Source organism: Lithobates pipiens, unplaced genomic scaffold, assembly GCF_037356315.1.
Source record: "Lithobates pipiens isolate NorthernLeopardFrog02 unplaced genomic scaffold, aLitPip1_a1.2 Scaffold_8, whole genome shotgun sequence".
NCBI classification, from domain to species: Eukaryota; Metazoa; Chordata; class Amphibia; order Anura; family Ranidae; genus Lithobates; species Lithobates pipiens.
In genome coordinates this window covers 687,218,022-687,232,876 of record NW_027507903.1, presented here as the reverse complement: position 1 = coordinate 687,232,876, position 14,855 = coordinate 687,218,022, and the positions used below count along the sequence as shown (strand labels likewise).

Sequence of the window (14,855 nt, the reverse complement as noted above, 5' to 3'; positions counted from 1 at the left end):
TTTGTCCATCCAACAGTTTCGGCAAACAGTCCGCTCAAACTTAGCATGGACGGACATGGCCACACACAACGGACGAACAGTTTGCTGAAACCGTGCGCGATGACGTGAACGGCACGTACGACGGGACGAAAAATACGACGTCCTATACACTGCATTATAGCTTTCGGCGTGAAAATCCTTTCTGAGCATGCACACAACTTTGTTTGACGAACAAGCCTACACACGAGCGGACTGTTCGCTGAAACAAGGTTTCAGCGGACAGTTTTACGGAATTTCCGAAAAACCTTGTCCGTCCAACTGTCCGCTGAAACTGTCCGCTGAAAGCCCACACACGAGCGGACTGTCCGCCCAAACACTGTTCAGCGGACAAAGTTGGACGAACAGTCCGCCCGTGTGTACGCGGCCTGAGATTACGAAGGTGAGATGACGGGGGTGAGATGACGGGGGTGAGATGACGGGGGTGAGATGACGGGGGTGAGATGACGGAGGTGAGATGACGGAGATGAGATGACGGGGATGAGATGATGGTGATGAGATGATGGTGATGACATGATGTCGGAGTCAGAAGTGAGACGACGTTGTGAGGTCCTCCGGAATGCCGGCTTCTCTGTGGATAGACGGCAATATCTGTTATATTGGAGGTAACACACATACTAAGTCTTAGAATGTGAATAGTAAAATGTAGACAACATTGGATGGAGATGAGGTGAGATGATGGGGGTGAGATGATGGGGGTGAGATGATGGAGGTGAGATGATGGAGGTGAGATGATGGGGGTGAGATGATGGGGGTGAGATGATGGAGGTGAGATGATGGAGGTGAGATGACGGGGGTGAGATGACGAAGGTGAGATGACGGGGGTGAGATGACGGGGGTGAGATGACGGGGGTGAGATGACGGAGGTGAGATGACGGGGGTGAGATGACGGGGTGAGATGACGGGGGTGAGATGACGGAGGTGAGATGACGGAGATGAGATGATGGGGATGAGATGATGGTGATGAGATGATGGTGATGACATGATGTCGGAGTCAGAAGTGAGACGACGTTGTGAGGTCCTCCGGAATGCCGGCTTCTCTGTGGATAGACGGCAATATCTGTTATATTGGAGGTAACACACATACTAAGTCTTAGAATGTGAATAGTAAAATGTAGACAACATTGGATGGAGATGAGGTGAGATGATGGGGGTGAGATGATGGGGGTGAGATGATGGGGGTGAGATGATGGGGGTGAGATGATGGAGGTGAGATGACGGGGGTGAGATGACGAAGGTGAGATGGCGGGGGTGAGATGACGGGGGTGAGATGACGGGGGTGAGATGACGGGGGTGAGATGACGGGGGTGAGATGACGGAGGTGAGATGACGGAGATGAGATGATGGGGATGAGATGATGGTGATGACATGATGTCGGAGTCAGAAGTGAGACGACGTTGTGAGGTCCTCCGGAATGCCGGCTTCTCTGTGGATAGACGGCAATATCTGTTATATTGGAGGTAACACACATACTAAGTCTTAGAATGTGAATAGTAAAATGTAGACAACATTGGATGGAGATGAGGTGAGATGATGGGGGTGAGATGATGGGGGTGAGATGATGGAGGTGAGATGATGGAGGTGAGATGATGGGGGTGAGATGATGGGGGTGAGATGATGGAGGTGAGATGATGGAGGTGAGATGACGGGGGTGAGATGACGGAGGTGAGATGACGGGGGTGAGATGACGGGGGTGAGATGACGGGGGTGAGATGACGGGGGTGAGATGACGGAGGTGAGATGATGGGGATGAGATGATGGTGATGAGATGATGGTGATGAGATGATGGAGGTGAGATGATGGAGATGAGATGATGGAGGTGAGATGATGGAGATGAAATGATGGGGATGAGATGATGGGGATGAGATGATGGAGGTGAGATGATGGAGGTGAGATGATGGGGGTGAGATGATGGAGATGAGATGATGGGGAGATGAGATGATGGAGGTGGGACGTTGTTGGGAGGTCTTCTGACACCCGGGCTGCTCTGTAATGAAGATGGAAGGACGGGTGACAAACATTCTATACAATTTCTGTAGAGCCCATTGGAGGTCTCTGTAGTTATACAGATAATGAGAGAGATGATTGAGATTTCCTGTGCCAGTCACAGATTTCCCAGATGATGGAGAATTTATTGCTCATCCCAAGTTTTATCATTACAGATGGGGGATGGGGAGAATCAGATCCACCAATAATAATCTTAGTCAGGTCCTACAATCTTCCACAAGGTTTTACCTTTACAGAAAAATACCCCCATCCCCCGAGGTCCATCCAATGTGTCAGTATAACTGAGCCAATCAGATGTGTGTTCTCAGCCTGTACACATGACAGCCCAGCACACCCGGCACACAGTCTGCTATCCCAATGGTTGGATGGAGATGAGTGTGTGGCCCCTGCCATGGTGAGGGCCCCTCACTTTTCTATCATTTCTTACAGAGCTCAGTATGAGCCCCTCCCCCTTCCATCATCACAGCAACATTTCCTCCTCTAACACTCTCATTTTATTCTTCTATGAAGGTATGGAGGAGGAGGCTGGGATGTATCTATAAAGAGGTGAAGATAAGAAGATGGTGTGTGGGAGCCCCTCCCCCTCTCAGGTAATACACGGATCCGGATATGAAGAGAATGTCCGGAATGGATGATATCAGAGTAAAGTCACATCAACTCTCAGCTTTTATTTTCTCTTTCTGATCCTTAAATATAGAATTCCACTAATAGTAATCTTTCTCTTCTTTTCCTCTTCTAAATGGCGTCATTTCTGCTCAGTATTGCCCACTTCCTGTGTTGTTGTGTGACCGGTGCCCCCTTCACACCACTGATCTGATAGGGGCACCCGCGCATGCGCGCTCCCATCTATTGTACTACAAGCCTGCGGTGACACACTGGCTGCACCGCCCATCATATCACCGATACAGCTCCGCCTCCATTGTCATCTGATTGGAGCCCCGCCTCTGCCCCGCCTCCTCTCTATGAGTGACAACGGCCCCCACACTTTTACAGCTGAGATGAGCACTGATAAGCAGCACTGATGGGCACTGATATGTGGCACTGATGGGCACTAATAGGCAGCACTGGTGGGCACAGACGGGTCGCATGGATGGGCATCATTGATGGGCATTGATCGACAGCAGTGATGGGCATTCATGGGCAGCACTGATAGGTGGCGCTGATTGGCAGCACTGAATAGCATGGCTAATGGGCACTAATTGGTGGCACTTGTGGGCAGTTATGGGCACTGATAGCTGACATTGGTGGGCGATGTTTGGCACTCTCCTCTCCTCACTCTCTGTTAGTGACACGTTGCGGTGGTAATTGCTGCGCGCCAGAGAGCGGCCTTGTGGGACGCCGCCATATGACGTCACCCCAGAACGAGAGCTGCACCGCCTCGCCGCCATCTGATGGAGGGCAGGTGACAAGCGGTTAAATTGAGGATTGACGCTCACAGAAATGTAAGAAAAAATCAAAATAAAAAAAGGGGAACACCGATGTCACATTCAGAAAAAACTGCAGCTGACAATTTAAAAAAAGTGGACAGAAAAAAAACAAAAAAAACCCCAAACACACAGTAACCAAGAAAAAGGATATACAGCACGTCACTACACCTACACACTACACTCTACTCACTATACTAATAGTATACTAACACTCTACACACACTACACTATACTAATAGTATACTAACACTCTACACACACTACACTCTACTCACACACTATACTAATAGTATACTAACACTCTACACACACACACTACACTATACTAATACTATACTAACACTCTACACACACACTACACTATACTCACACACTATACTAACAGTATACTAATATTCTACACACACACACACACACACACACACACACACACACTACACTATACTCACACACTATACTAATAGTATACTAACACTCTACACACACTACACTATACTCACACACTATACTAATACTCTACACACACACTACACTATACTCACACACTATACTAATAGTATACTAACACTCTACACACACACTATACTCACACACTATACTAATACTCTACACACACACTACACTATACTCACACACTATACTAATAGTATACTAACACTCTACACACACACTATACTCACACACTATACTAATAGTATACTAACACTCTACACACACACTATACTCACACACTATACTAATAGTATACTAACACTCTACACACACACTACACTATACTAACAGTATACTAACACTCTACACACACACTACACAATACTCACACACTCTACTAATAGTATACTAACACTCTACACACACACTACACTATACTCACACAGTATATTAACAGTATACTAACAGTATACTAATATTCTACACACACACACTACACTATACTCACACTCTATACTAACACTCTACACACACACACTACACTATACACACACACACTATACTAATAGTATACTAACACTCTACACACACTACACTATACTCACACACTATACTAATAGTATACCAACACTCTACACACACACTACACTATACTGACAGTATACTAACACTCTACACACACACACTACACTATACTCACACAATATACTAACACTCTACACACACACACACACACACACTACTCTATACTCACACAGTATACTAACAGTATACTAATATTCTACTCACACACTATACTAACAGTATACTAATATTCTACACACACACTACACTATGCTCACACACTATACTAATAGTATACTAACACTCTACACACACACTACACTATACTCACACACTATACTAACAGTATACTAATATTCTACACACACACTACACTATGCTCACACACTATACTAATAGTATACTAACACTCTACACACACACTACACTCACACACTATACTAACAGTATACTAATATTCTACACACACACTACACTATGCTCACACACTATACTAATAGTATACTAACACTCTACACACACACACTACACTATACTCACACAGTATACTAACACTCTACACACACACACACACACACACACACACTACACTATACTCACACAGTATACTAACACTCTACACACACACACACACACACACACTACACTATACTCACACAGTATACTAACAGTATACTAATATTCTACACACACACACTACACTATACTCACACACTATACTAACAGTATACTAATATTCTACACACACACACACACTACACTATGCTCACACACTATACTAATAGTATACTAACACTCTACACACACACACTACACTAATAGTATACTAACACTCTACATTATACTGACACACTATACTAATAGTATACTAACACTCTACACACACACTACACTGACAGTATACTAACACTCTACACACACACTACACTATACTCACACAGTATACTAACACTCTACACACACACACACACACTATACTAACAGTATACTAATATTCTACACACACACACTACACTATACTCACACACTATACTAACAGTATACTAATATTCTACACACACACACTACACTATGCTCACACACTATACTAATAGTATACTAACACTCTACACACACACTACACTAATAGTATACTAACACTACATTATACTGACACACTATACTAATAGTATACTAACACTCTACACACACACTACACTGACAGTATACTAACACTCTACACACACACTACACTGTACTCACACAGTATACTAACACTCTACATACACACACACTATACTAACAGTATACTAATATTCTACACACACACACACACACACACACACACACACTACACTATACTAACAGTATACTCATATTCTACACACACACACACTATACTAACAGTATACTAATATTCCACACACACACACACACACTACACTATACTCACACACTACACTGGCACTACGCTATACTCACACACTATACTAACAGTATACTAATATTCTACACACACACACACGCACACACACTACACTAAGGCCGCGTACACACGGGCGGATTGTCTGCCCAACTAAGTTCTTCAGACAATCTGACAGACAGTCCATCCAACATTTGAATGAACGGACTTGACCACACACGATGAACAGACAGTCCGCTGAAAGCTTGCGCGATGACGTGTACAGCACGTACGACGGGACTCTACACACACACTACACTACACTGACAGTATACTAACACTCTACACACACACTACACTATACTCACACAGTATACTAACACTCTACACACACACACACACACACACACACACACTATACTAACAGTATACTAATATTCTACACACACACACACACACACACACACACTACACTATACTAACAGTATACTCATATTCCACACACACACACACACACACACACACACACACACTATACTAACAGTATACTAATATTCCACACACACACACTACACTATACTCACACACTACACTGGCACTACGCTATACTCACACACTATACTAACAGTATACTAATATTCTACACACACACACACACACTACACTAAGGCCGCGTACACACGGGCGGATGGATTGTCTGCCCAACTAAGTTCGTCAGACAATCCGACAGACAGTCCGTCCAACATTTGAATGAACGGACTTGACCACACACGATGAACAGACAGTCCGCTGAAAGCTTGCGCGATGACGTGTACAGCACGTACGACGGGACTAGAAAAACGACGTCCAATACACAGCAATGCAACCTTCGGCCGTGTAAATCCTTTCTGAGCATGCGCCATACTTAGTCCATCCAACTTGCCTACACACGAGCGGACTGTCCACTGAAACCAAGTTTGGACGGACAAAACCAAGTTTGGACGGACAAAATTACGGAAATTCCGAAAGACTTAGTCCGTCAGACTGTCCGCTGAAAAAGTCCGCTGAAGCCCACACACGAGCGGATTGTCCGCTGAAACACGGTTCAGCGGACTAAGTTGGGCAGACAATCCGCCCGTGTGTACGCGGCCTTACAGTATACTAATATTCTACACACAGACACACTACACTATACTCACACACTATACTAACAGTATACTAATATTCTACACACACACACACTACACTATACTCACACACTACACTGACACTACACTATACTCACACTCTACACTGGCACTACACTATACCCACACACTATACTAACAGTATACTAACACTCTACACACACACATACTACATTGTACTCACACACTATGCTAACACTCTACACTCACACTACACTATACTGACACAAAATACTCACACACTATACTAATAATACACTAACACTCTACACTGACACTACACTATACTAACACTCTACACACACACTACACTCTACTAACAGTATACGAATATTCCACACACACACACTACACTATACTCACACACTATACTAACAGTATACTAATATTCTACACACACACACACACACTACACTCACACACTCTACTAACAGTATACTAAGATTCTACACACACACTACACTATACTTACACAAAATACTCACACACTCTACTAATAATACACTAACACTCTACACTGACACTCTACACACATACACTACACTATACTCACACACTATACTAACAGTATACTGATATTCTACACACACTACACTATACTAACACTCTACACACACACACACACACTACACTCTACTAACAGTATACTAATATTCTACACACACACACTACACTATACTCACACACTATACTAACAGTATACTAATATTCTACACACACATACACACTACACTCTACTAACAGTATACTAATATTCTACACACACCCACTACACTATAATCACATACTATACTAACAGTATACTAACACTCTACACTCATACTACACTATACTGACACAAAATACTCACACACTCTACTAATAATACACTAACACTACACTACACTCACACATTATACTAACAGTATACTAACACTGTACAATCACACTACACTATACTGACACAAAATACTCACACACTATACTAGCAATACACTGACACTGTACACTGACACTACACTATACTCACATTCTACACTGACACTACACTACACTCACACTCTACACAGACACTACACTATACTCACACACCATACTAACAGTATACTAAAACTCTACACACACACACTACACTATACTCACACTCTACACTGACACTACACTATACTCACACACTATACTAACAGTATACTAACACTCTACACACACACTACACTATACTCAGGCCGCGTACACACGCGCGGACTGTTCGCCCAACTTTGTCCGTCCAACAGTTTCGGCAAACAGTCCGCTCAAACTTAGCATGGACGGACATGGCCACACACGACGGACGAACAGTTTGCTGAAACCGTGCGCGATGACGTGAACGGCACGTACGACGGGACGAAAAATATGACGTCCTATACACTGCATTATAGCTTTCGGCGTGAAAATCCTTTCTGAGCATGCGCGCAACTTTGTTTGACGAACAAGCCTACACACGAGCGGGCTGTTCGCTGAAACAAGGTTTCAGCGGACAGTTTTTCGGAAATTCCGAAAAACCTTGTCCGTCCAACTGTCCGCTGAAACTGTCCGCTGAAAGCCCACACACGAGCGGACTGTCCGCCCAAACACTGTTCAGCGGACAAAGTTGGGCGAACAGTCCGCCCGTGTGTATGCGGCCTTACACTCAGGCCCGGACTGGGACAAAAAATAGGCCTGGGCATTTTAGGCTGAGCAGCCCATTTTCTTTTTATACAGATCAGGGAAGCATGACATATTTGTTATTTAAGCCCCCTCGGGCCCCCTCCTGTCACAGTTCGCTGCCAATCAGAATCAGCCGAGTCATTTCATGGTCTGCCATTGCACATATACAAGAGGAGTATATATATATATATATATATATATATATATATATATATATATATATATACATATACATACATATATACACACACACACACACACACACATTATATGTATGTATGTGCAGCTGTGGGAAAGCTCAGGATAGTTCAGACTAGGATCCAAACACACCTGAGCTCCCCTCTGCCAAGGGGAATGCTGGCTTTAATGCCTCAGCATGAGACACCACGTGTAATACGCACAGCAATCGCAGCACATTCCTGTGTGAATTACATGTGGTGTCTCTGGGATGCGATTTGAGCCATGGATTTGTATGGCTAAAATCGCACTGTATTCACACCAAACTGGTGCAGGACCCTTTATTGTCCACACCAGAATCAGATTACATAGGTGATCTTACCCATGCGATCCGATTTGGCAAACTGTGCTGCATTTTTCAAATTGATTGCGGGGGGGGGGGGAGTCGTTACCTTAACATACACTCTGCAATTGGTTCACATGGACGGGTTGCGATTTGGATGCAGTGCTGAAACCGCAGCAAATTTGCTGTGAATTTGCACCACATCTAGTGTGAACCCAGGAAAGAGATAACAGTTCATTTTAGGGCACATTAAAAATATATTCCCCCCAATTATATATAATATAATCCAAAAGGTGTCCTGCATTTAATATATATATATATATATATATATTTTTTTTTTTTTTTTTTTTGTTAACACTGCACTTCTCGCCAGCCAGTACTAAATATACCACAATTACAAACACAAAAGAAAATCATATATACACTTTAACCCTTTCATGACTAAGCCTATTTCTGACATTTGGTGTTTACAAGTTAAAATCCATATTTTTTGCTAGAAAATTACTTAGAACCCCCAAAAATTATATAATATATATATATATATATATATATATATATATATATATATATATAATTAGCAGAGAATAAAATGGTGATTGTTGCAATATTTTATGTCACACGGTATTTGCGCAGCGGTGTTTTAATTTCAACTTTTTGGGAAAAGGGACATTTTCATGAATTTAAAAAAAATTAAACAGTAAAGTTAGCCCAATTTTTTTGTATAATGTGAAAGATGATGTTACGCCGAGTAAATAGATACCAAACATGTCGCAATTTATAATTGCACACACTCGTGGAATGGCGACAAACTACGGTACCTAAAAATCTCCATAGGCGAAGCTTTCATTTTTTTTAAGGTTACCAAGTTAGAGTTACAGAGGAGGTCTAGTGCTAGAATTATCGCTCTCGTTCTGACAATCACGGTGATACCTCACATGTGTGATTTGAACATCGTTTACATATGCGGGAGCGACTTACGTATGCGTTTTTTTTGCTGCGCGAGCTTGCGGCGACGGGGCTTTTAAAAATGTTTTTCTTATTTATTTTGTTTATTTTTATATTATTCAATTGTGTTTATGTAAACATCCCTTGTGACAATGATAGGTGGTGACAGGTACTCTTTATGGAGGGATCGGGGGGTCTAAAAGACCTCCAATACCTCCTTTGCACTTCAAAGTATTCAGATCACCAAAAACTGTGATTCTGAATACTGTATATTTTTTCAAATCCGGCACCATTGGCAGCCAAGTAAACAGGAAGTGACGTTGCTTCCGTGTTTACATTCAGAAGACTGGAACTAAGCCATTTACGGCTTTGTGCCCATCTCTCTCTAGCCGCCGCAAGTGGCGGATCGAGGATCAGGTCTTCCGGGGAGACGGGAGGACCAGTCAGAGTGTCGGGAGGCGGCGGGAGGGGGGATAACAATCGAGCGGCATTTAGCTGCATCAGTTGTTATCCCTGGAAAACTGATCACCCGCTCTAAAAAACTGTACTGGGATGATGCCTGAGGCTGCGGGCATCATCCTGGTATAACCCCCAAAAGCCAAGGCCACATATCTGCAAACGCTCGGCGGGAAGGGGTTAAATCAGTGGTGACTCAACATTTTTGGGGGGCGCAAACGAACTAAAAAATTCTGGAAAGCCCCCCATTAATTGTAGCCTCACTATGCCCATCAAACGCTGCCACTGTACCCCAAATGCTGCCACTGTGCCCATGAAATGCTGCCACTATGCCCCAAGTGCTGCCATTGTGCCCCAAGTGCTGCCACTGTGCTCCAGCCCACCGTCTGCCCGGCCCTTATCTTGTCTTGGGTGGGCAGCAGGGGACGTGGCAGGCGGTGAGCGGTGTCCTCCATTCCTTCCTCAATCTCTTCTGTTCTCCCGTCCACTCCTCCTCTCCTGTGATTGGACACCTGTTAGGCATCCAATCACTGCACCTGTTGTTTTAGCCAATCAAGTGACAGGTAACACAGACCCGGTGCACCTGATTGGCTGAGAGGTGGGTCAGTGTTAGCAAGGCAAATTCCTTTATGGACGCACCACCACTGCTTTAAATTCAAGACACCTTTTGGGCCCAAGAACTGCCCCTCTCTCACACAATGTCTTACACACGGCATGGTGAGAGCGTGCTTTGGTCTGGTCAGTGGTCTCTTACAGACTGAAGAGTGATGCTGAACTACCTGGGCGCTCTCATCATGCTGTGTGTAAATGCAGGTGTAAATCATAATCAGACGGGCAGACTGGCATCACTTACTGTTTATCAGTCTTGTCCAGGTAATTGGTGAAGCCTTGCACCTGACCACTGGCTTCATCCAATTAGGTCCTCTAGAATGCACTGCGAAGCACACAGTGCATTGTGGGGTGCTCAGCGGGTGAATATCCCGCCGAGCTAACCGCTAATTTGGGTGTTTGCCGAGCGGGTGAGCAGGTGATGTTCGGGGGGAACTTTTGCTCGGATAGAACTGTTGGCCCATCTCTAGTGCTGATCAGTCCAGTTCCTGGATTCCGGCTTCTCCTCTCTATAAATCTGGATCACTTCCTAACAGAAAATAATAAAACCCGTCCTGGCTGTTCCAGGGATGGGAATGGGGCCGACCTTCAATATTCTGAATACAATCGCCTCCTCAGTCGGCTCTGCTGCTGATATTGGGATCTGCAGATCTTCCTCAGGTCACATGATCCCAATTCTTCTGTGGATGGAAAGTAGCCAAATTACTGATATGACGAGTCCCTGTGTAACATGGAATGATATTCACATCACATTCACATATATATGTATTGATGACACATTTCAAGGAATGTATACAATGTAATATCTCCGTGTAATTGTACAATTATCTCTTGTAGACGGCCGGAGATTTATCTGGTGATTGTGTCCCGGTGTTGGGTCTGCTGGACCTCTTCCATGTATAGAGGATCTCCTCACCGACACCACGGACTTCTCTGCAACCCTCTAAAGGAAAGTCTTCTACTCTTCATGGATATAATGGTCGCCTCCCATTGTGAATTCCCTCTTCTCCCTTCTGTAGGATTCCGCACTTTCCAATATTATCAATACTTACTATGATGGTGATGAGGATTCGACTCATTATTAGGACTCGTTCATGGCGGGAAAAAGACATTTTCTAAAGTTTCTCATTAATAAAAGCTGACTGGAGCAATCACTAATACAGAGAAAGAGACCACATCTTCCTCTTACTGCTGTCCTACTCCTCTCCATCCTCCTCTCCACACTCCTCTCCACACTCCTCTCCACACTCCTCTCCCTCCTCCACACTCCTCTCCGTCCTCCACACTCCTCTCCGTCCTCCACACTCCTCTCTCTCCTCTCCTTGGGTGTAATAAAGTGATGCGGTTCTATCTAACATATACGGCATTCCCGGCTCCCAGTGTCTCTCTGCAATTGCTTTCTCCGTGTTGCTGACATTATCTTGTATAAGAACAGAGTCCGTTCAGTCGCTTCGCCGTTCACTGACAACTTTCTGCAATTTTTATTATATCATCTAAATGGATTTATCCACCGATTGTTCTGATTACATTTCATGTCTGATATATTGTATATGAGGATCATGTATTATTCCCGGAGGATTTCATGTCATGGATCATTACCCAAAGGGACGCGATTATCCCTATTGATTATTGGGCTACCAATATTATTACCTGGTTATTGGAAGGTGTTATTCTCTATAGATTTACCCCATTGAGGTTTTTTACTCATCAATAAAGTTTTGTATATTTTATTAATTGTATTCTGTGATTCTGTGATTTTTTTTCCAAATTCTAATCTTGTTCTCCACAGCTGATACCCTCTCAACTCTCCCTTCCCCCTCTCACCACTCTCTTCCCCCTCTTACCTCTCCCTTTCCCCCTCTCTCCTCTCCCTTTCCCCCTCTCTCCTCTCCCTTTCCCCCTCTCTCCTCTCACTTCCCCCCTCTCCCTTCCCCTTCCTCTCAGCTCTCCCTTCCCCCCTCTCACCTCTCCCTTTCCCCCTCTCACCTCTCCCTTTCCCCTCTCTTTCCGCTCCCTTTCCCCCTCGCCTCTCCCTCCCCCTCTCTGCATTATGTCCTTTCCTTGCATTCTCCCTGCCCTCGCTCTATATTTACCACATAATATGTTCCTTCCATATACGGTTTGTAAATATGACATGAAATTTGTACCATGAAATACATTAGTGTTTCCTATATATTACCCTTAAGTTAGATGCACAGAATTCAGGGTTTGCAGATGGAGCATTGAGGACAACTAGTGGTGGGTGAAGAAATTACAGTCCAATCACACCTTGCTATTGGTAGTAAGAAGGTAGGTGCAGGCAGGAGAAGCAGGAATCTCCTGAGGTCTCTGGTGAAGCACCTTCCCCTTCTATGGAAATATGAGGTGGTGTGAAAGGTATATATGGTATCCAGAACTGGGTGGATACACCTTCCTCAGATGCGTAATTTGAAAGCAACTACAAGAAAAACAGAAATAGAAGGTGCGCACACCTAGTGCATTACTAAAGATAATTTAATAAAAAAAGTTTTATATAAAAGTGGGTACTCACAAAATTCAATGGTCATGGACATGCACAGAACAAGGGGTACAGCTAACATGTTTTGAGGGTGCACTCCCTTCCTCAGAGCTATGTGTGCGTGCCTTCCATTTCTGTTTTTCTTGTGGTCCCCTCCACCTTGTGTATGATATTAGGTGAGGTGGAGTCTCCTCAGGTGGTGGGGATAGTATTTGGTGAGGTGGGGTCTCCTCAGGTGGAGGGGATGGTATTGGGTGAGGTGAGGTCTCCTCATGCAGGAAGGACAGTATCGGGTGAGGTGGGGTCTCCTCAGGTGGAGGGGGTGGTATTTCAGATGAAGTGGGGTCTCCTCAGGTGAAGGGAATGGCATTGGGTGACGTGGGGTCTTCTCGGGTGGAGGGGACAGTATTGGGTGAGGTGAGTTCTCCTCAGGTGATGCGAGGTCTCCTCAGGCAGGGGGGATGGCATTAGATGAGGGGGTCTAATCAGGTTGAGGGAACAGCTTTAGATGAGGTGGGAATCTCCTCAGGTTGAGGGAGCGATATTAGGTGAGGTGGGATCTTTAAGCCCCTGTACACACGGTCGGAGATTTCGACAACCAAATCCGTCGGATTTTGTCCGAAACTGTTGCATACACACGGTCGGACTAAGTTGTCGAAAAATCCGATCATTCAGAACGTGATGACGTAATTTCGTTACGATGGGACTACGTTGAGGCTAGTAGCCAATAGCTTTGATGTAGGAATTTAATCTGAGCATGCGTGGCACTCGGTCCGATCAAAATTCTCTAAACATGATCGGAGTATGTCCGATCGAACCAGTTGGTCGGAAAATATTTCCAACAAGTTGGAAAATTGGGTCCGATGGATATTCCGACGGAATCAGTCCGATGCATACCACACACAGTCGGATTATCCGACCGATGGATTCTCCGACCGAGTGTACAAGGGCTTACACATGTAAGGAATGGGTGGGGTGGGGTGTGATCTCCTCAGTTGGAGGCAAAAGTATGTGCTGCCCCCCCAAATGAGCTCAGGTGTTCCCAGTGCTAATCTGCCATAATGCAAAGACACTGTAGACAGTTGTGCTCCTCCAATCTTGTGGTTGCTGAAGACCCTTTTCTATTCCTCATTGCCGGTCCTCCTGAGAT

At 44.4% G+C, this 14,855-nt stretch overlaps 1 protein-coding gene across 2 annotated transcripts in view; it reads left to right on the top strand.

The window, feature by feature from the left end:
* The window catches only part of LOC143963525 (NACHT, LRR and PYD domains-containing protein 3-like), a 165,410-nt gene extending 152,472 nt beyond the window's left edge, over nucleotides 1-12,938 (top strand). The window contains exons 7-8 of one of the 2 annotated variants that reach the window (XM_077473199.1): nucleotides 2,554-2,633; nucleotides 12,046-12,938. In XM_077473199.1, coding sequence (XP_077329325.1) covers nucleotides 2,554-2,593 — 40 coding nt within the window. In that variant the 3' untranslated portion in view covers nucleotides 2,594-2,633; nucleotides 12,046-12,938. Of the gene's footprint in view, nucleotides 1-2,553; nucleotides 2,634-2,802; nucleotides 3,030-12,045 lie in introns of those variants that run through there. The other variant, XM_077473200.1, reaches the window with a different exon arrangement.
* Nucleotides 12,939-14,855: the final 1,917 nt, after the last annotated feature.